Source organism: Dermacentor andersoni, chromosome 1, assembly GCF_023375885.2.
Source record: "Dermacentor andersoni chromosome 1, qqDerAnde1_hic_scaffold, whole genome shotgun sequence".
NCBI lineage: Eukaryota > Metazoa > Arthropoda > Arachnida > Ixodida > Ixodidae > Dermacentor > Dermacentor andersoni.
In genome coordinates, this window is record NC_092814.1 from 234,039,372 (window position 1) to 234,065,272 (window position 25,901).

The 25,901-nt window shown below is 42.9% G+C and overlaps 1 protein-coding gene across 4 annotated transcripts in view; it reads left to right on the forward strand.

Moving 5' to 3' along the window:
* The window catches only part of LOC126547925 (influenza virus NS1A-binding protein homolog), an 84,555-nt gene extending 64,244 nt beyond the window's left edge, over positions 1 to 20,311 (forward strand). For all 4 annotated transcript variants that reach the window (XM_050195986.3, XM_050195988.3, XM_055063455.2 and 1 more), the window contains 3 exons: positions 6,409 to 6,534; positions 15,490 to 15,663; positions 18,129 to 20,311. In XM_050195986.3, the coding sequence (XP_050051943.1) occupies positions 6,409 to 6,534; positions 15,490 to 15,663; positions 18,129 to 18,454 (626 nt within the window). In that variant the 3' untranslated portion in view covers positions 18,455 to 20,311. The remainder of the gene's footprint in view (positions 1 to 6,408; positions 6,535 to 15,489; positions 15,664 to 18,128) is intronic.
* Positions 20,312 to 25,901: the final 5,590 nt, after the last annotated feature.

Below are 25,901 nucleotides of genomic sequence, written 5' to 3' on the forward strand. Positions count from 1 at the left end.
GATTTTGCCACTAATAAATTATGGTAGGCAGGCCCCACAAATTGCTTGGTGTTTCTAGGTGTGCTGTATGCTGTATTTTAATAAACAGAAAGGTTTGTTTTTTTACCGCAACTATTCTTCTGACTTGAAACACATAGTGTACGTTTGTGTATGTGGCAAAACTTATTCTGAATGACTATGGTGTATGGTTGTGCAGCAAAGGTGGTACACACAGGAACACTAACAAAAGAATAAGAGACAAACACTGACCTTGCACATTGCTGCTTTGTAATAGTGGTAAGTGCAAGGTCCGTGTTCGTATTTTGTATCTCGTGTTAGCGTTCCCATGTATGCCAGCTTTGCAGCGCAAACATACACCATATAGTCATGCCATACTAGCCATCTCCTATCAAAGCATTTCTAAATCTTATTCTGAACCTCTTTTGCACTGCTTTCTGCTTTCTGTGATGTAAATACAAAGAATGAATAATAAGATTAAGCAAAAAATGAATTGTCACTTAAAGGGATTATACTTCTGTCATGTAAATAAATAATATAGTCCGTATTATCAGTTGCATAATTATGGCCTTCATTTCTGATAAAACCTTATTTAAACATTAGAGCATGATATCCAACAGAACTTTTTGAAAACATAAAGTAAGGCTTGTTTGGTTTAGCAATGCAGATAATTTAACACTTTCACTGCAACATGGGACACAGATGGGTCGCAGCAGTTACTCTGTGTGTGCCTGTGCAGGGCTTTCCTGTAGTGTGCACTTGACGTCTTTACAATATATCAGTGGAGACCAAACATTCTTGCTTCTGATCAGCCGTGTCATAAAGCCATTTGTCTGGAGCTCATGAAAGTTGAAAAGTAGCGCAACTCGCTGGCGATCACTGGTGGGTCATGACACATGGCAATCAGACCTCAAAAAGTGCTACCGCAGTGAGCATGTTAACAGAATTCCCATTCACGCAAGTTGTTCGTTTCAACTATCAATTCATAAAATTGTGGTTCGAATTTATTATAGTTACACAAATGTTGTTCTATTTGAATGACAAGGGACACTAAGAGCAGTACAAAATCACTTTAGTTTGGTAAAGTATTCTCTCAAAACTATTTTAATTAGCAGGAAAAGGGCAATTACTACTAGACAAAATGAAGGTCAGTTTCATTTTTTCAATTTTGCGCCTTGACTACAGTGCTGGTATGTCAGTGTGATATCGTAGGTTTTAAAGTGTTTTCCCGTATTAGGGCATTTCTGCACGAAAAATTGTTTTCAGAATTTTCATGCTAAGAATCTCTGGCAGCGCTAGAATGCAATGAAATCCTTTGTAAATAAATAATTACCTATACCCAAACGTCCTTGACGTAAAAATTGACATCACTAGTAGCTAATGCAGGAACTTCAAGGTAGCATTACCACCCATCTTCCTTGCATCTGTTCTGGCTTGTGAAGCCTCTCGGTAAGATTGATGAATTCTTGTTCAATGCATCCTTATTGTTGGTTGAACGTACGGCATGGCCAGTTACCTAACTTGCCAACTCTAAGCTCATTTCAATCAGTTTTGACATTTAGAGTAAAATTGATGGGCTTTCCCTTGTTTATACTTGTGTTAGGATTGGTGATTCACTGGGACTCGTTAAGACACTTGGATGAAATAAACGAAGTTCAATGAATATCAGATTAACAGATTTTGACTAAGGCTGTTTCATGAAATGTCTGTTTCCACTGTCCTAATTTTATTACTAACTCTAATACAATTTTGGTTTCATCCAGTGAGGCCTTCTTGGCAAAATTTATTCTTTATTACTTGTTCCATATGGGAGGTGCATTTTATGACTTAAGAGAAGTGTTTAGTGGGTGAGTGGTGCTTGCTATACATTGTGCGAACTTCCAGGTAGCATTACCACCCATCTTCCTTGCATCTGTTCTGGCTTGTGAAGCCTCTCGGTAAGATTGATGAATTGAAAATGAATCACAAGCAGTGATTCATTTTTATTAATTTTTAGATAAGTGTTGAAATTCCGTGGCTGTTGCTGTATAGTACAACCTCAATGAAAAGAGCTATGGCTGCACCTAAGCAATTTCTATTATGTGTAAATGCAAGAGTATTGCTTGTCACTGAGTGTATCGCTGAGATTAGTGTTGCGGGGAAATGTTGCAGAGTTTAGAGCTGTGTTGAACGTGTGTCCTGATCGAAGTCTCTTACGACAAGCATGGGCGGGCCGCAGCATATAGCCAAAGGCAGATTTCTATACATGGAACGCTGCCACATCCATCTGCGACAGATTTGGCGCCATATATATGCACATAACCACAAGTCCCATTACAACAAACTGCACGGCGCACATCTCTCCATCTGCACTGAAGCAGTCTCTGAGCTGGAGGGATAGTAGTTGAAGTCATGGCTTGACACATATGGCAACATCGGCAGCAACACTGTCGGATTGCTGAGCGGCACACAAGAATGAGTATCCCGTGATTTGTCCCTTGTCATCTGACCTCATCCATGTCTTTGTTGTGAGGCAAACTATGTCACCTGTGTTGACATTCACATCGTGCCCCACTTCATCCATGTGTTTCAGTAGAGAACGCACGTTGAGGCATGTGACAAGACATCCTTCCTCATCTGCCATGCGCTTGCACTGCGCCATGCGCCATCTAGTGAATCGCCTGCCAGGCAGAGCCCAACCACTGGCACAGCCTCAAAGATGTTCATCACTGTTGTCTGTTGCAATGGTGACGCAGTGGTTAACACGCTGAACTACGGAGTAGTAGCAGTGGCGGTGGGGCAGAGGATCAAATCCTCACCATGGCCTTTTTTTTTTTCTTTTTTTAGTTCAATGAAGATGACATAATTTGCGAGCCGTTTTTCTGCTACGGCTTTCTGATGACAGTGGGGTTGCACAATGAGCCAAGTAATGCTCTTGCATTAAAATATGGAGATGGGTACACTGCCATGTCAGCACATCCAAAGAATTGTTGTTACTAACAATAATTCAAATCTCTAGATTCTCCCAGTTCCTCACATTCATTGTCAGCATGCGATATGTTGTTCACATTTTCATTCTATTTAATTTTTATTTTCTTTAAGACCTCCCCGTGGGGGTATTACATAGAAGGTGGGTTTGTACAAAAGAAGGTATAATTGTCACAATGATTCAGTGCGAAAGCACACTTGTTATGCTTTGCATGAAGGTTAATGGGTAAGTCATGGCAGCGATGTTGTGGGAAAGGCTGTTCCAGTCTTTGGCTGCTCTGAAAGAAGAAAATGAAGCAGAATATGTTTTAGGGTGGGCATGTGGGTGAGTAACTTGTAGTCCGTGGCCTGCAAGCATTGATCATGGCAGTGTGTTAAAAGAAATTTTGTAAGTGTTTAATGCAGAACTTTTCCTCTTTGCTAAGCAGCATTGCGCCTGCCACATAGTAGTCTGGTTATATTGTTCTGTAGTGTTGTATCGTGGGATCTTCTGCTTAGACTGTTTAGCCTCTGTGCGTTGTTTTTTTAACTAGTCCACAGATTCACGGGCACTCTTGAGATAGTTAACTCTAAGTGTCAAGGAATAGCAGTGTCCAGTGAGTTTCTTGCAAAAACTGCCAAGGGCGAGTCTTCCGTCACCGTTGTCCGCGAGTAATTTCGAGTGCCAGTAGTGAGGCACACTGATCCATTTAATTTGCCATGGTGGCTGTATTCCAGTTGGGGCAGAATGTAAAAAACTCTTGTACCAACCTTCAGGCACACATTAAAGAGGCTTGTGTGGTCAAAATTAAACCAGACCTCTCTACTGTGGCATCTGTCTCCTTTGGATGTTAATTACTCAGTCAATCGTCCATCTTTTGTCATTTCAGTGAATTCACTATTTTGCTACTGGGGGAAAGCATCAGAAGTCATGGTTTTTGCTACAAAACGCCAATGGCATGTAGTGCAGATTGCATTGTTCTTGTTATTGGCTAATTTCATGCAAAATTTTGGAATTAAGTATCCACATGTGATATTTGTTGGAATCTGGAAACAATTATCTGTTCCATTATGCAGCTAAATAACCCTTTTTTTATGAACAGCTGTATGGCTATTTTAAACATGAGTCATTTGAAATTATCTTGAGTGAAATCTGGCAGGGCATTTTGAATGACTTACCTGTGTGAAGCTGCATTCTCTAAATTTATGCAAGCCAAATAAAAAATGTGCCATGGTATGATGTCGAGCAACATTCTCAACCTGTTTTTTTATCAAGAAAAACTGATTAGTGTTTTTGTCTCCAGAACTCAACATAATCTTTCCCATATCCTTTGAAAGTGAATCCAAACAATTGTGACTATACAATGTGATTAGTTAACCCTATTGCTATTTTGGAAAAAAAAGAAAACACTCAAGGCAGTTTCTGAATGAGCCCTATAAGGTCCATGATGTCTAAAAGTTTGACAAACACAGCTATATTGGGATCAGATTTCAGAAGGGGTGATTGGAAGCTGCCTTTGGAAGTCCCTTCGAAAGTTAGCTTATAAGCAGTGAATAAATCTAAGCGTAGTGGTGATACGTTGCTTCAACCTGCACTCCTGATGTGTTAGACAAAAGATAAAATAATTTACATTTTCATTGTTCAACAAGTGTATTTATATGTGCAAGTGCAATATTATTGTCCATTGTAAAGTTAGATTTAGATAACTGTACTGATGCTTTCTTACATAAAGGTCAGTATCATAGAAAGCATGTCTTATTTGCTTAAAGTTGTTGCATGGAAACAAGGGTGGAAAGGTGGCAAGGTGGTCTTTCACTCGATATTACAATTAATTGGCATTGTGATTCACATTTGTGTCATAGTTCACATGCCTTACTTTTTCTTTGACACACAATTTTGGGGATCTCTTTTTGCAGGCCTACAACAGACTTTAGGCTTCATGGCTTTATCTTCATCTCTTCATTGTGCTTGCTCAAAAGGAGCAATAATCACTTCATGCTCTATGTCCTTGTATGCTGTTTTGTTGCTATTGGCGTCTGCGTGGGTATGTTCAGGAGTGTTGTGTGCCTCTTTGTCTCAGTGTGTGTGCGTGCGTGTGTGTGTTTGTGCACATGTCTGTGCATCTCAGTTGGAGGGCAGAAGAATGCCAGCCAAGAGAACTTTTGGGCCCTATGGCTCAGTGCAGTAAAAGCACGTAATGCTCCGTTTCCATTTTTGCTGTGCTTTCAGGTCGAATCAGCCAGCACCCTCTACACTCCTAGTTCTGCCTCCCGCCACAGCAAGAGAACATGAAACTGTAAAATACAGCAGTGCGAAAATTCTGCTCACCAAAGCAGTGCAAACAAAATAGAGGCAGTGCAGGTGAGGACTTGTGAAGCTGACAGTGTGGGCATCAAGGGTACCAAGCAAAAGAGAAGCACATAGGGATGACCATCAAGTGGCGAGCATCGTTTACCTTCCCTAGATCGTTGGATTGCAGTTGCAGGCTTCTCTGCTGAGCCACAGCTCTTCTGCCCCCTCGGCTGCATACGAGATCCACACTGCTACCCTTCAAGGCAGCAACTGCAACACCAGCTGCAGCTTTTTTCTTGCTTCCTCATCTTGTCCACAGCCTTTTCTTATTCTTTCTTATATTTCAATGTGTTTGTAAGAAAACTTGCCTTTTCTTCCTCCTCCCACTTTTTGTTCTTTCCCTCGCAGAAGAGTACAAGGAATTTTGGCACATCTGGAGATTTGGCTTGGTGCCTCTGTTGTGAAATACTGGCGTACTCATTAATGCATCTCCAGTCAGTGCTTATATTCACTGCGCACTCGCATGGTGCACCTGCTCATATTGCAAGGATTGGTGTCTTGTTTCTTTGTTTTTGCCTGTTTGTGTGCTGTTTGCCATACTGCTGCACATCATCAGTGACTTTTTCACCTGTCACTCTTGACTGCTTCATCTTTCTTGTGGGCCTCACATGCACATTCTTTTAATCACTTAAACATAGTAGTTTTCGTGCATGCTTTTTTATAAATCTTAGCACCATTGGAGCCTTGTTTCACTGTTTTCTGTGGTCAGGCTTTTACCAATAGAATCTCAACACATGTGTTCAGCCTCCAGTTCCTATATTATTTTTAATGTCTGGCACTGTGCTTGCTTTAGTTGTTGTGTGTATGCTTTATAAAACCATCTGTGGCTGTCCTTTAGCTACTTTTTTTGTGTGTGTGGTAGTTTTGAAGCCTGTTTGTCCAGGTTCACCAACATCATTCCTTGTTCCTATCCTAGGATGTTGTCAACAAGGAAACAGCATTTCCTGGTGTGAATGAGAATGTGTGAGTGAAGGGAAAAAAAAAAAAAAACGGCAATGGCTGTCTACAGCGAGCGTGATGGCAGTATGACTCATCACCTCGGCATTCTCTGTCACTGGTTGTTGGGGGAAGCATTTCCACAGTGGCTTAGCTGCACTCCCTGTTCCCTGCAGGCGTCTGTAACCTGGACAACAAGGTCTTTGTGGTGGGTGGATGGAATGGCAAGCGTGGCCTGTCGTGCTGTGATGTCTTTGACCCTCTCACCAAAGCTTGGAGCAGTGCTGCTCCTATGCTGCTAGGTAAGCCACTGTTTTCATCGTTTCGGAGCCTTCAGAAGTGTACTTGACAGACATGCCCAGCCCTTTGTAAGCAGTCATGATAAAGTGCTTCATCTTGACAACTGGCACAATGTTACTAGCAGTGCCTTTTCTGAAAAGCAATTCACACATGCTGGCACATTATGCAGGTTCTCCAAAGTTGTGCTTTCAAAATTGCATTGAGAAGAGCACATCAGCTACTTGGGACTTCCAAATATTGGAGCTTTAAAATAAATCACATTTTGTAATACAGTGGAACCCCGATTATACGACTTTCTCGGGACCGCGAAAAAGCGTCGTAAAATGCAGGCATCGTAAAATCCGAACATAATTTAAAAATACTACTTATTTCACGCGATGGATTTACGAGAAACCTCAATGTAAACTACTAACACGCTCTACAAGGCTTGGAAACCCAAATTACCAAAAAAGTAAATGCGATAAGAATTAATGCTGCAGTACAGGTACCACTCATGCTTTATTCAAACGAACCCTTACGGCACTCCACTGTCCACTGCCGCAATTCCCGCCAGCCGGCGCAAACTTAAAAAAAAGTCGGTAAGTTTCTTTTGGACCTTGTTTGATTCGTGAACCAAGAGCCTTCGCTCGAGTTGGGCAACGTCCAAAAGGAGGTCCTCTGCGGCATCGCGTGAACAGATGAAGTTCCGGATGCCGTCTATGTGCCGTAGCACCTCGGCGAACGTAGTAGGCACAGGCATGGCATCTGTGGCATTCTCCTGGTCCTCGTCCAATGTCGCAGCGGTGTCTGCACTAGGCAAAGCCTACTCGATGGCACCATCCAGCGACACCTTGCCGCAGATTGCAGTGTTGTCGTCGGCCTCCACATACTCGGCGAAAGTCGTGGTGAGGTTTAAACCCTCGAAATTGTCGTCGGCGAAGCGTGCATCGGCCTCAAGCAGCATCGAGGTTGTTGCATCCCCAGCAGAGGAGGCAGTCTCTCGCTTGAAACCACAGTGCTTGAACGAGTTAGCGATTGGGCTTCGCAACACTGCGTTCCACGAACTGGCAATAAAATGCATGGCGTCAAGCACAGCGATCTTTTTTTCCGACTCGCTGAGCTCCATATCCGCCAGCCGACGCTGCACTAACCGCTTCCGGTACCCTTGCTTGACGCACTTAATGATGCCAGCATCCAGCGGCTGCAGCTGGCTTGTGCAGTTGGGCGGACAAAAAACAACCTTTATGTTCCTCAGGCTGAACGTAACGGGTGGGTGGCACGGTGCGTTGTCCACGGAAAAGCAATTTTTTCCTCACCTTAGCACCCATTTTGTTATCCAGCTGCTGCAAAAAATTACTGAATAGCGAAGACGTCATCCACGCCTTTTTGTTGAAGTTGTAGCTGCACAGCAGCGTCTTCAAGTTCTTAAAGCACCGTGGCTTTGCAAACTTTCCTACAATGAGCATGGGCATCCTCTCGGAACCGTCCTCATTAGCACAGAATAGTGCTGTCACACGCTCTTTACTACGCTTGCCACCATAACAGCTGTCACCCTTAAACGCAAGGGTTCGCTCGGGCTGCATATGGTAAAAAATACCACTCTCATCGGCGTTGAAAACGTCGCAGGGCTTGTATGCAGCAATCATCCCCGGCAGCGACTCCATCCACTCGTTCACCATCGAAACGTCCACGGAAGTGCTTTCTCTGCAGGAGTGGCTGTACACTATCCTGTTTTGTTTTTTAAAGTGATCCAGCCACCTGTTCTAGGCCTGAAATTTGTCAATGTCCAGATGCAATGCCACAAGGTCCGCCTTTTCTTTTAGAATGGCGCCGTCAATGTTGATCGCAGAGCTCCGTGCTTGATGCAGCCACTTGACGAGAACTTTTTCTAACTTCTCATGCTGTCCTTCTTTTGTCACTTTCCACTTGAGCCCGAACTTGTTGGCATTCTGCAATATCACCGCTTTGTTTGCCAGGATCTTCTTAAGCGAAGATTCGGGTATCTTAAGGTCCCCGGCAACGCTGGCTTTCGTGGCTCCATTCTGCTTTTCCGCTTCCTCGATATTATTCAGCTTATCGCCGAGCGACAGAACTATCTGCTTTCGGGACATTGTGCGTCAGGTTGCTCCACACAACTCAAAACCACCGCTGAACGCTGGTTGCTAGGATTACGACGAAGAACACGTGCGATAAATTTAGGCCTCTCTGCGCTACCTTGTCCACGATCTGCTACTGGGAAACTGGAAGAGGAGAAATGCTTCCCCAATGCGGCGAGAGGCGACGCCGCCGAGAAGAGAGGGAGAAATTGATTGTGGAGAAGAAAAGGCTCTATTTCAGCACAGTGAGCGTTGCGGGCGGCTGCTGGTGGGGCAGAGAGAAATGAACAGTGAGATGAGGCAGGGAAAAAGCTGTGCCGGGGCGAACCGGTCGAGCTGTGTTAAGTGCTCCGCACGCGGAGAGACTGAGTGAGCAAACAGACCCGTGGCACTTTTCTTTCGTCCACCATTTCGTCCCGCGCTTCGCAAGGTTCATCGTATAACGCGGGTCAGGCGTGAAATTGTGTCGGATAACTGGGGTTTCTAATGCATTGCTTCTATGGGGACTTCGCCAGGATTGCACTAATCCGTTGTAAAACCCGGGTTGTCGCAAAACTGGGGGACGTATAACCAGGATTCCACTGCATTTCATTGGCTGTTGGAATAAACGCAGTCTTTGACTTTCTTAATACTTTCCGAACACGCACGCGCGAAGCCAACCAACAGTGACACCAAGGACAACATAGGAGAAATTACTTGTACTTAATAATTGAATTAAGGAATTATAACTAAATAGAAATAGAGTGGATGAAAAAACAACTTGCTGCAGGTGGGGAACGATCCCACGTCTTCGCATTATGCGTGCGATGTTCTACCAATTGAGCTACCGTGGCGCTGTTCTCCTATCGACTTTCTTAGGTATTTGTTTTTACTACTAGAACTATTGTTAGCCAGCGCCACCACTCACAAACCTTGGCGGCGGATGGAAACATCCTTTCTACCGCAGGCGTCACTAGCACATGATCTTTTTGGGTGAAGGCAACTGGTTAATATACCCACACATGCTACCTGAAGGCATCAATGTTGCCAGATTTGAGACCCTCATTATGTAAGGAACGAGAAGAAAGGTGTTTATCGAGGGGACAGATTTTTTATTAATCACATCATAAGAAGCCAACAAACAATGACACCACGGACAGCATAGAGGACATTACTTGTACTTAGCAATTGAATTAAACAAATTACAAATAAATGGGAATAAAGTGGATGAAAAAACTTGCCGCAGGTGGGGAACCTATCCCCACGTCTTCGCATTACGTGTGCGATGCTCTACCAATTGACCTACCGCGGTGCCGTTCTCCCATCCACTTTCTTGGGTATTTCCACTCCCAGGGCTAGTTCTAGTAGTAAAAACATAAATACCATTGTTTGGCATTCAAAATATCGGTTGCAGTTTTACATTGACTTTATGAGGCAGCCGTAACAATCGAGCTTGCACAAAAGATTGGTGGGTAACGCTGATCCGAAAGCCACCGAACACTTTCTTCCCTTTATTCTTTTCATAAATGTTGCCGCTTTTTTTTTTCTTCTTGCCAAGTTATATGGAATACTGGCAAACATGCAATGGCCAACAAAGTAACTTCGCATCTATATTGTGGTACTCTGCTATACCAAGTGAATCTCGCCAAGAATTACAAAATAACTGAGGGCATCACGCGAACACTGTTCACTTGTTGATGGGTGTTGTTCATGGTTGTCACAGTCAGTATTTCTTGTTCATTGTGGATGAATGCGTTTAATTAGTTAACTTAATGAACTCACCTAATCGACAAGATTTCAGTGAACATGTTCTTGGCAGATGTTAAAATGAGTGATAACTAGATTTAAAGCAACCTAGGATTTGCATTATTCAATATCCTTACCCAGTAAGTGAGATCATTATTGTCAGCTAAATAAACTTGTTAAATATTAGTTGCTTGTGTACAAGGGAAAAAACCTATTTATTAGCATTAGCAAAAGCCCATCAATGTACAGTAGGTGCTGTTCATGTAAATTTCCTGGTATTTTTTTTCTTTGCCAAATTTAGTTGGCACATCCAGTATGTAACCTAATAGTGGTTTCCGAGGAATGCATATAGTTTCCTTTGTCGGGTGTTCAACATTTTTTTCCTCTACTGAACTATCCTCCACCTTGCGTGCTTCTGCAAAACTGATTTGCCGTAACCTAACAGTGTTCTGGAAAGTCAAACAGAGAACATCATTTCTTTGTCTGTATTTCGCTCATGTTGAGAACAAAACGCATGTGTTCTACTCCAAAACTCCCTTGGCCGCTTCCATCCCTGCAGTAGATGCATCTGTCGTAGGAGTGAACTAGTGTCCAGAGTGCATAGTGCTGCATCATGGTGGCATGATCTGCTTTGGCAAGAGAGTGTGACAGCTTCATAAACTTTATAAACAAGCTCCTTGAACTTCACTGATCTTTAATGATGTTGAAAAACTGCATAGGTCCGTTGAGAGTTCTTTGCAATATCCCCTTCAGTCACAAGTTTTTATTAGCTATAGATAAATTTGTGAAAATTACATTATTTTGTACCGATGTGCTGGAAGCAAGTCAAGGAAGGAGAATCAATCTGTGCATTTTATATAGTGACTCATCATAATTACATAGTAAATAAATATTCATTTATTGCACAGTCAGTCAGGCTAAGTTTCTTTATTAATAACATTGAATCACCCGCTCTAATTACATGCACAGATTAATTATTGGGTGCAAGCATTACAACAAGGAAAAAAAAAATACATCTCTTGCAATTACTACCAAAATGCCACACTTCAAACGCCCCCTCAAACATGGCAGTGCCTTCACCAAAGCAGTCACGTGAAGTGATACATTTCACTCGGAAGTGAAATGGGTGTACTTTAGGGAAGCATAATGTTCAATTTACTCGAAGCTTAATCTTCGTTGTCTATTCCTTGCAACCACTGCACAGAAATGGCAAAAATAAGTCAAGTCCACAAATGTGTACGCCGTGACTGATGGAGATATTCGTTTGACAAATAACACAGGAACTACAATTTATGGAGGCTTCGGAAAGGGAGGTTTATCACTTTTATGTCAATTTGGCCAGAAATGCTAGGTCATTTCTTTAATATTTTGCCCAAATAGCCCTGCTGTAGGAGGCTTTATTTCTAAGCATAGGTATTGGTTAATCCTTTCAGCATCACTGATGTACTGGTATATTTTTGAGTTTGTCTCGCCATGTTTCTTTTGACATTCTTTCTGTCAGATAGGAATTTGAGGACCAAACCGGGGGAGTGTTTGTCTTATAATATTTTAGAAAAAAAAATGACACTGAAAGGATTAATGAGCAGGCATGTAGAGCAGCTAAATTTTTCACAATAACTTAGTCATTTGATCAAATGTGCCACATTTATAGGATGTCTGCAAGTTATCTGTTTATGTGAAATCAGCTTTTGTTTCCTCAGTTCTCGTCATGTTCACATCTACATATGCACCTTCTTTTTTTCTTTGGTTTGTTCAAATAGATACTTAAAAAGTAGCTTTTAAATGAGTGCTTTTCCATCTGTTCCGGTTGGAGTTCTGGAGGGAAGAGGGGGAAATTGCCTCGTGAGAAATCAGTGTTCAGGTAGCTTATTAAAGGTTCACAGCGCAGTGGCGCTGTATACTGCTTAGTTGAAATGGAAAGCGGAGCTTTCAATGAATTTATTTTTGCTTTCCCAGGCAAAGTAGTGTTAACATTCGCTTTGTGTCCCATAGTAGCTGAAAAGTCATTCCCGGAGCACTGGAAATATAAAATGGCAGAATTCTATATGCTTGCTAGGCAGTCGATTATATATGACTATGTTTGAACACAGAACAATGGAAATGTGGCAGTCTGGGCACGTTGATATTACACTTTTAGAAACTGGTTCAAGCGCATGGAAAACACAGACGAAAAAAGGCACACATAGACACAGAAAGGACAATGGCAGAATGGTACACCTGTTAGACAGTTTCTCTGGCTTTATATGTATGTGCACCGATGAACAAAAGTATATGGACCACAGACTTGCCAAAGAACAGCTTATTCGTAATTCAGATGCATGAACTGAAATTGAAGAGTGCACTGGAAAGTTTGAAAGTCCAAGTTTTGACTGCAGTCCTCAGGTGAAGGAAATTTACTTAATTATGGAATTCCTAATCCATATACTTTTGCTCAGGGGTGTATCAGATATTGCTTAGTGTCTTTTTAGCAGATCACATAATCTAGCTTTTCCATATTTCACATAGCTATGAATCATTCAAACAAGTCTGTAGTCTCATGGAGGTTGAATTAGTGCCATGTGACTGAATAAACAGCATCTCTGCACAGGAAAAAACCAAGAATCAAATTATTTTTCAAGCAAAAAAAGTATATTTAAGTAATGCACTTGCATGTCTGGCCTCATTTCTTGAAATAATCTGGGTGAACAATTTTATGGGGGCACAATATTTGTTGATTTGCTAAAGGTACAGGATGATCAGTATGCTTCATTATCACCCTCAGGGAAGGAATTTTTGCAGAAAAGTATTCTCTTCATTTTGTACACAATAACGGGAGACATTTTTGCATTGAAGCAAGTGCTACCTTTAAACACACTATGCTCACTTCATCAGGTGCATCTGGGACCGGTAATGAGGGAAACGTCATGCTTGTAACTGTTCTTTGTAGATGTACCTGGTACCATAATGCCATTTTGAGGATATCTTCCTTACTTGTAGACGGGGAAGAGGAATAATCTTTTATTATAGAACCAGCACTTTATGATGGCCGGGCCTAAGCCTCCCATGAGGGGACGTCGAGGGCTTGCCTCGCTGCCGCCTCGCAGGTGTACTGGGTCACTTAGGTTTGGTCACCCAGGTTTCGTCATTTGTAGACAGATTCGTTGTATTTCTGCTTTCTTACTTCTAGCATATTGGCATTAAGTGGCACTGTACTCATTTTCAGCATGAATGGCTTTGCATAGTTTGAGACAACCTCTATGGGCCTCATGCGCTGTAGTTACAACCAGAACATATGGCACCATCAGCAGCATGAAGCGGTACTAATCAGTCATCTTGAATGCTCATGCATGGCATAAGAATGGCAAAAGGGTGGTACCATGTATATCAGCATATATGCTTGGCACACAAATTATAGAAACATTTCCTGAAAGCTGCTAGTGATAAAATTACCTAGAAACCTTGGGGAAAAATCTGAGAGAGATGTGCTTGGTAAACGAAGGCACATATTGTTTTCAAGCACTGTTGTTTTTCAAGGATTAACATTAATGAGACCATTTTCTATTTCTTTTGCTATATACTCCATTTCATACTCGGCAGGCAATGCTGTGGAAGCTACGCAAGTGGTGCGGTCATAGAAGTCTCGCTTCGCATGTATTGCACTGCTGTTTTTGTTCTGCAATGCCTTCTGTGGAATAACTACTTCATATAATGCAACTCTAATGTGTGAATGTAATGTTACCTCAAAGTGTGTATCGTTAGTCCACCTTTGTGCTTCCAGCATGTGACATGCTTTGTTTTGGCCACAGAAAGTGTCGCTCCGCTCATTTGGCAGTAAACGGACTTATATCTACTAGGGGAGTACAGTAGCGCGATTCAAAGACGGGACAAAAGAAGACTCAAAGGGACACACATAACACTGTGTGTGTGTCCCTTTGTGTCTTCTTTTGTCCCGTCTTTGAATTGCGCTACCGTACTCCCCTTGAATATGCATTACCAACAAGCCCACATTGCAACCCTCATGAACTTTATATCTACTATGCCTTCCATGGTAATTGGGTTATATTTTGCTACATGAAAGTATGACTCAATGTTAGATTGAATTATATGACACATACCTGTCTCTGTCATATATAATGTACTATCTCTTGGTCGCGAATGCAAGGAGTGAAATCAGTCACTCTAGCCTGCTAGTTTCTGGCATGCAATATTTCCGAACAGCAAAGCATCTGGCCATATGACGAGCTTTCTGTCTGGCAAAATGGAGTTCGTGCAAGGCCATGGATTACCACGGGTGATACGGCAAAGCAGCATGGATAAAATTCTATGGATATTTTGCTGTGTAGAATTGGAAATAGAGCTTATCTCGAAGCACTATAGAAATAGCACCACCATTTTGTGAGCCGTACAGATAGCTGTAATTCGCTGCCTTGCGCCTGCACCATCTTACCAGAAAAGTAGCTTAAAACATACTGTATTTTCTGCCAAGAGTAAAGAATTGAGTGCTTCATGGGTTAATTAGTGCAGATCTCGAAAAGTATTTAAGAATGGTGCAAAAGTACTAAGTGTTCTTGTTGACAATTTCCAAGGTCTAGTGACACAGCCAAGCCGGTAACTGAGGCAAATATCAAAAATACATAAATTTCACTCTAAATTGTTCTTCACTCGTAGTTGCTGGTTAATGCAGTACGCTGCCCATATTTCTTATTGGGATCTTCCACTCACCATGGTTGATAAAATTGGAATGGAGTTGGATTGTATTGACCTTTAAGCTATTTTTGCACCTTGAGTAACTTTACAATTAGTCATCTGCCTTTAACGAGTGCTCGGGACCTCCAAAGTCATTCATTACACAGTTCACTTCGTTGTAAAGGTTGTCACCACACAGCTCGCAATAGAACCGGGACAGTTATTCCTTTATTACACAGGCCATTTTGTAGTAGACATGTTCATTGAAGTGCTTGACTGTACTTGTACGTATACTTCCTATCCTTAAGTACGAGAAGTGCAATGCATGTGAGCCCCAAGGTACAGCAGTGTAATGTGTCAATGGTGCTCTATAATTCATAATTCCAGTTTTTCTAATGCAAAACTGCAAATCGTTTATTTTTGTATACTGTGCGTACCAAATTGGAATGTTATCCAAATGTTGCATTGAATAATACCTGGTTTTTTTTTTAGGGCGCTACCAAGCAGGAGTGGCTTGCTTGAATCGAGAGGTGTATGCTGTTGGTGGCTGCGACTCCTGGACATGTGTGGCCTCAGTGGAAAAGTACAACCCAATAACCAACACTTGGATGGAGATGGCATCGCTGCAGAATGCCAGGAGAGGCTGTGGAGTGGTGGAGTATAATGGTATGAGGCCTCCTACATTTATGCTTTCTTTTAGTGTGAATTTGAAAATAGCCAGATGTATAGGGAGCTCTCAGTGATTACTAGTAACTCATTCGTGCTAAAAAAAAATTCTTGTGTGGGTGATTTGCGAAAAAATACCTGCATACTGAGCTGGTCTAAATTATTCCATAACCCTCTAGTTTTTCACAGCTCAGGAGTAGCTTTGGGACAAAAAGCACCACATGTCTTACATTGCAGCATGCCATCTCTTGACATTATGGGAAACCAGATGGCAGGCATTCAAACTAGTGCAATTGCAAGCAAACGCATTAAGTGACTGCTTGTAAGCCACATTAATAGCCACCGCTCAAGCATCAAATTAAGTCTCTATCAAAAATTTTGCTGCGCGCTTAGCTTCATGTTTACAGCAGCTCAGCAAAAAAGTGTATGAAGCATGAGGAAAAATGGCGTGGGCTGGACCTATCGCATTCTCCATCCACCTACCCAGCCAAGAGGTCAAGCACTTCTGTTCGTGCTACGAGATTCTTTGCTATGGTCACTATAGTAAAATAACTAGTGGAAGTGGTACATGTTTTTTCTTGTAGTACTTGCACATCAAGACAAAACTCACTGCCACTTACCTTTAAACCTTTTGAGGGCCGATTTCTTTCACCATATTCGCCCGCCCAGGGTTGATTTTTCTTATTTCAGATTCCAATTCTTCTTAGGACTTGTTTCGAAAAAAATGTATCGTCATTTTTCTAGAATGACCGTAAAGTGAGAAAACAATATTTTGCTTTGGTATATATGTACTCTTCATGCATGAGTAACAATAAAGAAAGGAAATAAACTTATAAGAATTAAAAAATTTGATTAATTGTTATACACATAGTCCAAGGTTTTGAAATTGCATACATGAGAATATTTAGCAAGACTCAGATGTTCCTGCTCTTACACTAATATGTACATCCAGAGCATAATCGAACTGCGTAGGTGCACTCACTCGCTCAAGAAAACTGTGTGGTTGTGTGCCCGTCAAAAAAGCAAAACGTGTGACAAACTTCCGCTAATCTTCATCTTATCACCAACCAGAGGCAACTAGTTCTCGCAAGTCTTTAAAAAAAAAAAAAAAAAAAGCACCGGGACGCATGCACGGCAGCATCCTTCCTATGCTTACGCATGGGAAGCCCTTTGAGCACTAAACGAGCGAGAAACAAGTGGTCACCCTTTGAGCAATTAGTAATGAGATAGCCATCAGTTTTGCAAGCGCAAGCAGCCGGAATCGCCGCCGAACAAAACCCAAACCTCCGCCCACCCACGCGCGCGCCAATGCACGAGCGGTAGTATATAGACGCGCGGGAGCAAACTAGCTCTAAAACAAACCATGCAACAAAAACAGAGAGAGGGAGGCGCGCGAAAAGATTCCCTGTATTCCCACATAGTGGCAGAAAAGAAAAAGTTAGGAAATTGGCGCGCATTTTAAATGTACAGACGGCGCCGTAAATATATGGCATCGAACATTTTGAACTTGTTCGCGGTGCCGTATATTTACGTCATTGATCCTGAAGGGGTTAAGGAAAGAACAATTGAGTCTTCCCATTAAGGCATTTACAGGCAATGTCCCAAGCGGACAACAGCTTCCCGCCACAGTCAGTTTTTTTTTTTTAAATTATTATTATTAAGCAGACTATGCTTGAGTTGCACGCAGGTTCTCGCTCTTGGCCACAAAAGCAGCTGTCAGCAGCCTTATCACTTTCGGTTGTCATGCTGCACTAAAAATGTAACTGCCGGGAGAGGGGTTAGATGGAAGTGTGGGTAAAGCTACAAACACGCAAGGAGGTGGAGTGAAGGGTAAACGCACAGCTGAAACAGAGCATGTGATGTAGGTGTGAAATTTAGGACAGAAAATGAATGCATTGCTAGATACCCGAGTCAGCGCTCCTTATAATCTTGCTTTGTGGCCATTAGTTTTGCTGTGTTGCAACAACTCCTGCGAGTTCTATAGCTTGAGAAACCACAAGGTCCACTGGCACAGCTTGTGAAGTGCCTGTGTGACAAGTATTTGTTAGGAATCCTATATTACAACTAGGCCTCCTCATTGACCAGGATGGTTCCTGCAGGAACAAATAACTTTTCAAGCAAGACCCTTAATTTCTTTCTTGGGTCTTTATGAAGGTTTTTTTTTAATAAATTTTTCTTTATTATCTGCTAAAAGTCAGAATTACTGGTATTGTTACTGAAGGTTCAGTTTCTTGTTGGTTTCTGAAATTGAAGTGACATGGTTCCAAGTGTAGGTTTGCATTTCAGGGTTAGCAGCTTGGCAAACACATCGAATGACAAACAAGACAATGTGGATGGTGTGATAGCCAGTTTTCTTGTGGTTGCTGTACCAGTCATTAGTAGTCTTTTCAGCTTCTTAAATGTGCCCCCACATTTTTTTATATTAAGAATTGGTGGGAATACCCTTCTCTTACTTTTTTGTGCAGGCAAGCTTTACGCAGTTGGTGGCCATGACGGGGTGCGCTCCCTCTGCAGTGTCGAAGTGTATGATGCACAGACCAACAATTGGAGCCCAGGCCCCTCATTGACCAGCTGCCGTGCTAACGTGGGCGTTGCCGTAGTAGGTGGCCGGCTCTTTGCTGTGGGTGGCTTCAATGGCAAGGCTTTCCTCAACACTGTTGAATTTCTCGATGTCCGTACCAATGAGTGGACCACATTTGTGGCCAAGTCGGAGTCCCAGCAGCCGGTACCCCACATTGCGGAGGATGACAGGGACTCTTCACGTGAGGGCTCTGCTGAGGAGTGCCGTTAGCAGTCGTCGTCAGTCCCCTTTGTCACCTGTGTATTTGCTGTGCTCCCTGTGGCCACTGCTGTTGTCTTTGTTTTATGAATCTGTTATATGTGCATACATCTGTGTGCTACCTGATGCACACCACTTCATTTCCAATGTTTTTATGGCAATGGGAGGTGTGCTGTGTACCAATTAGCCTTCAAGATTATTGGCTGTCATTTTCAACCAATAAATGGCAAGAACAACTTGCCTTTCTTTTTTATAGAAGCACAGCTGTTATGGACAGCAACATCAGTTTAAGTATTGACAAGGTTCTCTCAATTGGAAGTCAATTTTACATGATCCTGTTAATTGCTGTACTTACATCAGTGGCCTGGAGTGACTATAGTTAAGGGAACAACTACTATTTCCTGCAACAGACACAAAAGCCTGCTCACACTATATTGAGTTAGTCATAGCTATCTAAAGCATACTTTGTCAAACTCCTGAACAAAGTATAGTTATTTTGTTTAATTATTCCCAGAAGTGATAGTGTGTTCCTTAGTTCCTTGACCTCTTGCCTCAAGATCTGTCAAATTTTTTCTTTGCCTGTCCCAGAACTGAAGATGTTGATTAGCTGGTTCTCATATTTTACACTAAAGGGCAAGCAAATTGGGTGAACAGTGTACAAAAACAAATTTTGTTAGCATTGACAAATGTTTTGCTCTGGCTGTTGCAGTACATTTAATTTCATATGTTGTATGTTTTACAAAAATGTGGTTAGTCACTTTTTGCTTATTGCAGACAGAAGGCAGAGGTAGGTCTTAAGTGGTACATGTAGTTGGATGTCTGCCATAAAAGAAATCAGTTTTGCCTGTTCATTAATATAATTGTTGAGTACTAAGATGCTTTAGACATAAGTGCTCCAAATTATCGCATAGTCTGCCTGTATGAATTGCTCAATAGTGCTACATTTTTGTTCATATACTCAAGCTGCAACATATGTCTAGCTGTGAATTTCTTGTGATCAGATATATTATACCTTGCTGAAAGCAGGCCTGTTAGTTGTACATAGACCGTTACAATTCAGTTGTCAGATGGTCTTCGGGTGTTGTTGCTTAACAAACTACTGTGTTGACTATTCTAACAAAGGAAGCAGTGATGACAGCCATTATTGCGTTATGGTTACAAATGTGAGTACTGTTGAAGTAAACTGAGAGCCAGAAACTGGTACTGGCACAAATATACATTTTGGGTCTGTTTTCCAGTTAAATTGAAAAGATATCAACACGGACCAGATTATTTTTCCTATGAACTCTGCATTTATGTATCTCCTGTCCTCCTTGCCTTTGTTAAAAGCAAATGGGCTGCCATGCATCTAGTAGCATGGTAGCCCCATCTCTTTGCCACTACTGTTTCACATGTCTTTCCCGTCCTTGAAAGATGAACAATCAGGATCAATGCGACCTGACCATCTGTTGACCGTACCCTACTGTACTCACTGCCTTTTAACCCAAAGGTCATGTGCCTGAATGCTGTGAGAGCACATTTTGCTGCACTGGAAAACTTTGTATGTTTTCTTATGTCATGTTTACCATATAAATTGGCTACAGAATGCCAAAACTTGCCCAAGTATTACCATTTCCAGCCTTGGGTATTTCGAAAAGCTGGCAAGGAGGTGCGAGAGCCTGGTTTCTACAAATGCAGTTTACTGTTAATTATTTCCTATATGCTTAAGGTACATGACAGAATAAAGTGACCATTTTGTACTCTCGGGGATCATTGTTAAAAGGGAACAGTGTATTTCCTTCTTTTGGAATGTGTACCGGCATAATATGCAGACATGTTTCCCATATGGCTATATGGAAATGCATATATAAATAAAGTGTACATAATGTATTTCCAGTATTTCTTTGTCATGAAAGCATATACAGTAAAACCTCGTTAAACTGTACCCGCTTAAACAGTAGTTTCGATTTAAAAGTAGTAAAGTGAAATTATCGACTCAGCGGCCATTGAACGTAATGCATTTTGTACCAGCTTATTGCATATGTATCAGTTAACGCATAGTGTTTCCACTTTTTATCATAAAATCATGGCGGTACGTCGGCCCGGCAGAACAACGAGCCTAAGAGATCAGAATGGCCTCCAAGCGTAAACGCAGTGGATGCTTGGAAGGGTGAAGCAACATCAACATCACTTTGGTGCTGTGCCAGAGTCTGAGCGTTGTGGCCTGTGTTGTGGTGTCGGGCAAGCTAGGACAAAAACCGGACGCTCAGCATAGAAGAAAAGTTGGACATCGTTCGTGCTATCGAACGTGGCATGAAGAAGTCTGTGCTGGCACGCGAGAGGGATGTACCGTTGACTTTGGTATGTGGCATTTGGAAACGCGAAGAAGTTGGTAGGCAATGCTGCTGCGACTGCAAATATGTCGGCTACGAGGTTCGACTTTTCGCCGTCGTTGCCTCTGTTATTGCCGAAGTGTCTCCAATGACAGTGGTGAGGACGACACGGAAAACAACAGCACGGCCGATTCAGGCTCGGCAGTGGCACATGTTGCGCGGTACGTCAGCCTCATGCGGGTGTTTGCTGAGAAGAGGGGGCTGGCGAAAAAGCTGGCTCGTAGCTTGAGTGAGTTTGAGGCCGTCGTCATTGCAGCTAGCCCACCGCAGCATCAGATGAAAATAACATGCTTTTGTCACGTGAAGTGCATAAATACTGCATGATTTCTCTTTTCATCTCATTCTCTCGTAGTTCCGTTTGACAGGTAAGTGGGCGACCTTGCACTATTTCGGTTAAGCAGTACCACCATTTAGTACATACTTTTTCCGAGCTCCGGCCAACTATGGTTTAATGAGGTTTCACTGTAATGTAAATCAAGCTTTTTGCTGCCGAGTCTCGTGGATTTTATTTGCGGCCATGGTAACAGCATTAGGAGGCCAAAATGCAAAAACAATCGCTTGAGTTCAGGTGCTCATTAAAACTCCAGGGTGTTGAAATCAATCGGGAGCCTTCGACTATGGCAACCCTAATATCTTGTGTGTTGCTTTGGGACATTGAATCATACTTATGGTAAAATAAGTACAAAAGCAACGGAACACTGGCACCCAGAGGATTTCAAAACCACACAGAGGCGGTTGACCACAAGGCCAAGATTTGCAAGTGATTGCAATGCGGAAGTCCCTTGCTAATGTCATTTATGCTTGAACACACCAGCATCGAGGTACTGGCTGCTCACAGTGACTGCAATTACTGGACGCACTGGTTTGTGCACTGCTTATTCACAACCACCATTAAAAAAAAAAAAGATAATGAAAAAGAATTGAAATAAAGTGGAATGCCTGGAGCATAAAGACCTGAAATTCAGACATGCCAATAACTGTTCGGCAATCATTCCCATTCTCATCAACTAGTGGTGAGGATCAATAGCAAGGCCCACAACAGCAGGTAGTCAGTCTGCTTCGGAGCCAAGTGTTAGCTTTTCTATTATCTAAACTGGATTTCGAGTCGCGACTATTTGGAGAAAAGATGGCACAATGCTGCAATGCGAAACTTTATTTATTGCTACAACGGAACTATGAAGCATTACTGCATACACCTTCTGTCTGGTATCGTCGGCTTCATAAATGATCCCCGACAATTGTTTATCATGAGCAGTGACTGCTTTTGATTTGACTTTCTTCATACTATGCGGAAATATGGCCAAAATTCGTCGGCGATGACTATCCCAGTTTTGGAATGTCATTCTTTTGAGACTAAAATGGGGCAAATGTTCAGATTTTCTTATTGAGTGCAGTGATAGAGATTAGGCCCACATTTTTAGATTGCACAGCCTTTGGCATTTGCCCACGAAAATGGTGGTTTGTTGGAAAGAAAACTGGTCTGACAATGCCAAGGATGCTATTCGCATTAAAATACGAAGTGAAAATGATGTAGCGATATGCCAAATATAAACACTGCATGATTGGATTTTAATAAAAGGCTTTATATAAAATTTCATACTTTTAACTTTTGAAATGTTTATGTTGCGAATAATTTATTTGTGGAGCACATTAATGGCTTACGAACAGCAAAGCAATATGTGGAAGTCTGGATGAATTGGGAAGCAGCTTATTTGTAACAATTCATTTGTGTGCTGTGGTAAACGCTCAACAAAGTGCTTGCGATGCAGCTTGTGTGCAGATTTAGGGAGAACTTGCAAATGGCATACTGAAGGAAAAAACACTTGTGGCTTGTCAGGTGGCAATCCTATATCTTGGGAGGGGACAGGCGCACTCAAGATACGGCCGGCATCTGCACTCCAGTAGCTAGAAATCATTCTACGGACTGGTCGACATGTCTCGCACACCAGAGAACTCTTGAGGTACAAGAACGTTCCCTCTAGCGCTGCCCGTTGAAGTTTCTCGTTTTGAATGTTGCGAGGCCGACGTACAAGTGGCGTGCATGGGTAGCGGGCCCTCCAGATCCCACTCTGCTACCCGTGTTCCAATTAAAATATATCTTGCTCACAAGATGTATGCATGTATATACAGGGCACTTTCTTTCTTTCTTTTTTTTTACATATTGTTTCATTTAGGAAAAAAGTTGCGAATGTGGCATTTTCGCAGAAAAGTTCCTAGGAGAGGCAGACATCAGCCTATTTTTATGACCACTGCAGGACAAAAGCCTCTCTCCCAGCAATCTCCAATTACCCCTGTCCTGCGCCAACCTATTCTGACTTGTGCCTGCGAATATCCTAATTAACTCACCCCACTCCTGCCATCCTCGACTGCACTTCACTTCTCTTTGCACCCATACTATAACCCTAATGGTCCACCAGTTATCTAACGTACGCATTACATGGCATGCCCAGCTCCATTTTTTTCTCTCTCTCTCTCATAAAGCGCCCCTCACAAGGCCCCATAGCAAATTTCGGTTATACGCTGGAAGTTGTTATGTGCCCTCTAGGGGGCGTTCTGCCGCAAAAATTTTTCAAATCGGCTCATTAATAGCCGAGATAGAAATATTTCGGTGCCGCGAACCCATGATTTCAGCAGGTGAGCTCCACTGCATAGCGAGACTCTCCACTCGCCCCGTCTAGCCTCCGCAAGCGAAATTCCTTCCCTGTGTTCTCCCATGCCGGACCTCGAGGATCGCGTGACACATACGTCATGGGCCCCGCCTTCAATTTTTTTTTCCTCCTCGCTTTTCTTTTTTTCGGCGCTGCGCATTTCCGCTGGTGGCGTTGTGCGCGAGCTGTTATCGTTTCGCGCAGCGCACTATATTGCGCGCTGTGCACAAGGACACATAACTAGCGACATAATTCAGTGCTACACGAATACTGAGGCAGAACAAGCGGGTCGCAGAGCATGATCACGCGCTGGAACACGGTAGAAAATTGCATAGTTTCGGTACCTGCGCACGTGACTGCACGACCGTGGGAACAAACGGACGAAAGCGGAACTACATCCCTCTTACTTCGGTGCGAAGTAAAACAAAAAGACACGCAGACATTCCGCTTGTGTGTTTTATTATTTCTCTAAACTTATTCGTCAATTCAAGCAACAGATCACAAAAATAACATATGGTGCATTGAATAATTCTCGAAGTAAAGTGTCACCACGAGCGACGTCGCACTGCGGGCCCGAGTACGTAGACGCAGGGGCACGATTAAGTCACCGTCCGGCTTGGTGCGCAGCGGCCGCCAGGAGAAGGGAAAACGGCGTTCGGATTGAAATTTCAGACCTTTCCGTGGCCCCTAGCGATGTAATTCATTGCAAACACGATCGTTAGCGCGCATTGTATGCTCTGCGTTTGTCAGCTAAAAATGACCAGACCTGGTGAGGGGCCCTTTAATGTCAATTCGAATACCGGCTATTCCAATTTGTTCACACCGCTCTCTTCCTATCTGTTAACGTTATGCCTAACAGTCTTCGTTCCATCGCTCTTTGTGCGGTCCTTAATCTGTTCTCGGGCTTCTTTGTCAACCTCCAAGCTTCTACCGCATGTGTTAGCACCGGTAGAATGCATTAATTGCACACCTTTCTTTCAGGGATAGTGGCAAGCTTCCAGTCAGGATCTGGCAATGTGTGCTGTATGTACTCCAACTCATTTTGTTCTTATGAAAATTTCCCTCTCATGATCAGGTCCCCTGTGAGTAATTGATAGGTAAACGTACTTCTTCACATACTCTAGAGGCTGACTGGCGATCCTGAGCTCTTGTTTCCTTGCCAGCCTATTGATCATTATCTTTGTCTTCTGCATATTACAACTCCACTCTTAAACTTTCTATGTTAAGGTCCTCAATCATTTGTAACTCGTCTCCAGTGTTGCTGAACAGAAAAATGTCATCTTCAAACCGAAGGTTGCTGAGACATTCTCCATCGATCCTCACTCCTAAGCCTTCCCAGTTTAATAGCTTTGTAACGAAGAAGAGTAGCCTGCCTGCGCCACAGCACCATCGCTACCGGTATGAGCTCGTGGTTGCTGTCCTTGCCGAACGCTTCTGACTGCTACCCATTCGCCTGCCCCCGTTGCTAATAAATCTCTTAGTAGCTTGAATACTTCTTCCAAGCATGCAGTGAATAGCATTGGAGAGATTGTGTCCCCTTGGCTGACCCCTTTCTTCATACGAAGTCTGTTAGAAAAGTATCCGACCTTATTTTTTTATTTTTTGCGGACACCTGATGGATATGAAACAAGCGCGCTTGCATCAACCGACCTTGAACCTTCGTGCACATGTGCGAATTTTTTCCCGCCTGCCGATAGCGTCAGTCGCTGGGACGCAGCGTTTGAGCAATCGTTTGAGTGAGGTAGTGCGTAGTGCTCTCGGCGGTTTCTTTATTGCAAGGAAAATGGCGGAGCGACTGGAGCAGCGCTACTGCATCAAATTTTGCCAGAAACTGGGCGACAGCCAAGGGGAAACCATTCGAAAGATTCAGACAGCCTTTGGTGACGATGCTATGAGCAGCACACAGATTAAGGAGTGGTACAACCGTTTTAAAGACGGCTGCACATCGGCGGAGAGCGAGCCACGCTCCGGTCGGCCATCAACATGTCGAAATGACCAGGTCATTGCCGAAGTGAACGCTGTGGTGATGCGGGACCGTGTCACTATCCGAGAAATTGGGGAAGAGGTGGGCATCAGCCTGCACATTCCATTATGACCGAAGATTTGGCCATTAAGAGAGTTACGGCGAAATTCGTGCCGAAGCTGCTCACGGTGGAGCAAAAGCAACTTCGTGTTGAAGTCTCACAGGACATGCTGGATTTCACAAAAAGTGACCCCGACTTTATGAACACCATAATCACTGGTGACGAGTCTTGGGTGTACGGGTACGACCCGGAAACCAAATCCCAGTCGTCACAGTGGAAACATTCCACGTCACCAAGACCAAAGAAGGCCCGCCAAGTGCGCAGCAACGTTAAAGTGATGCTGATTTCTTTGACTCCCGCGGTGTGGTACACCACGAGTACGCACTACAGGGTCAAACAATCGCCAAAGAGTACT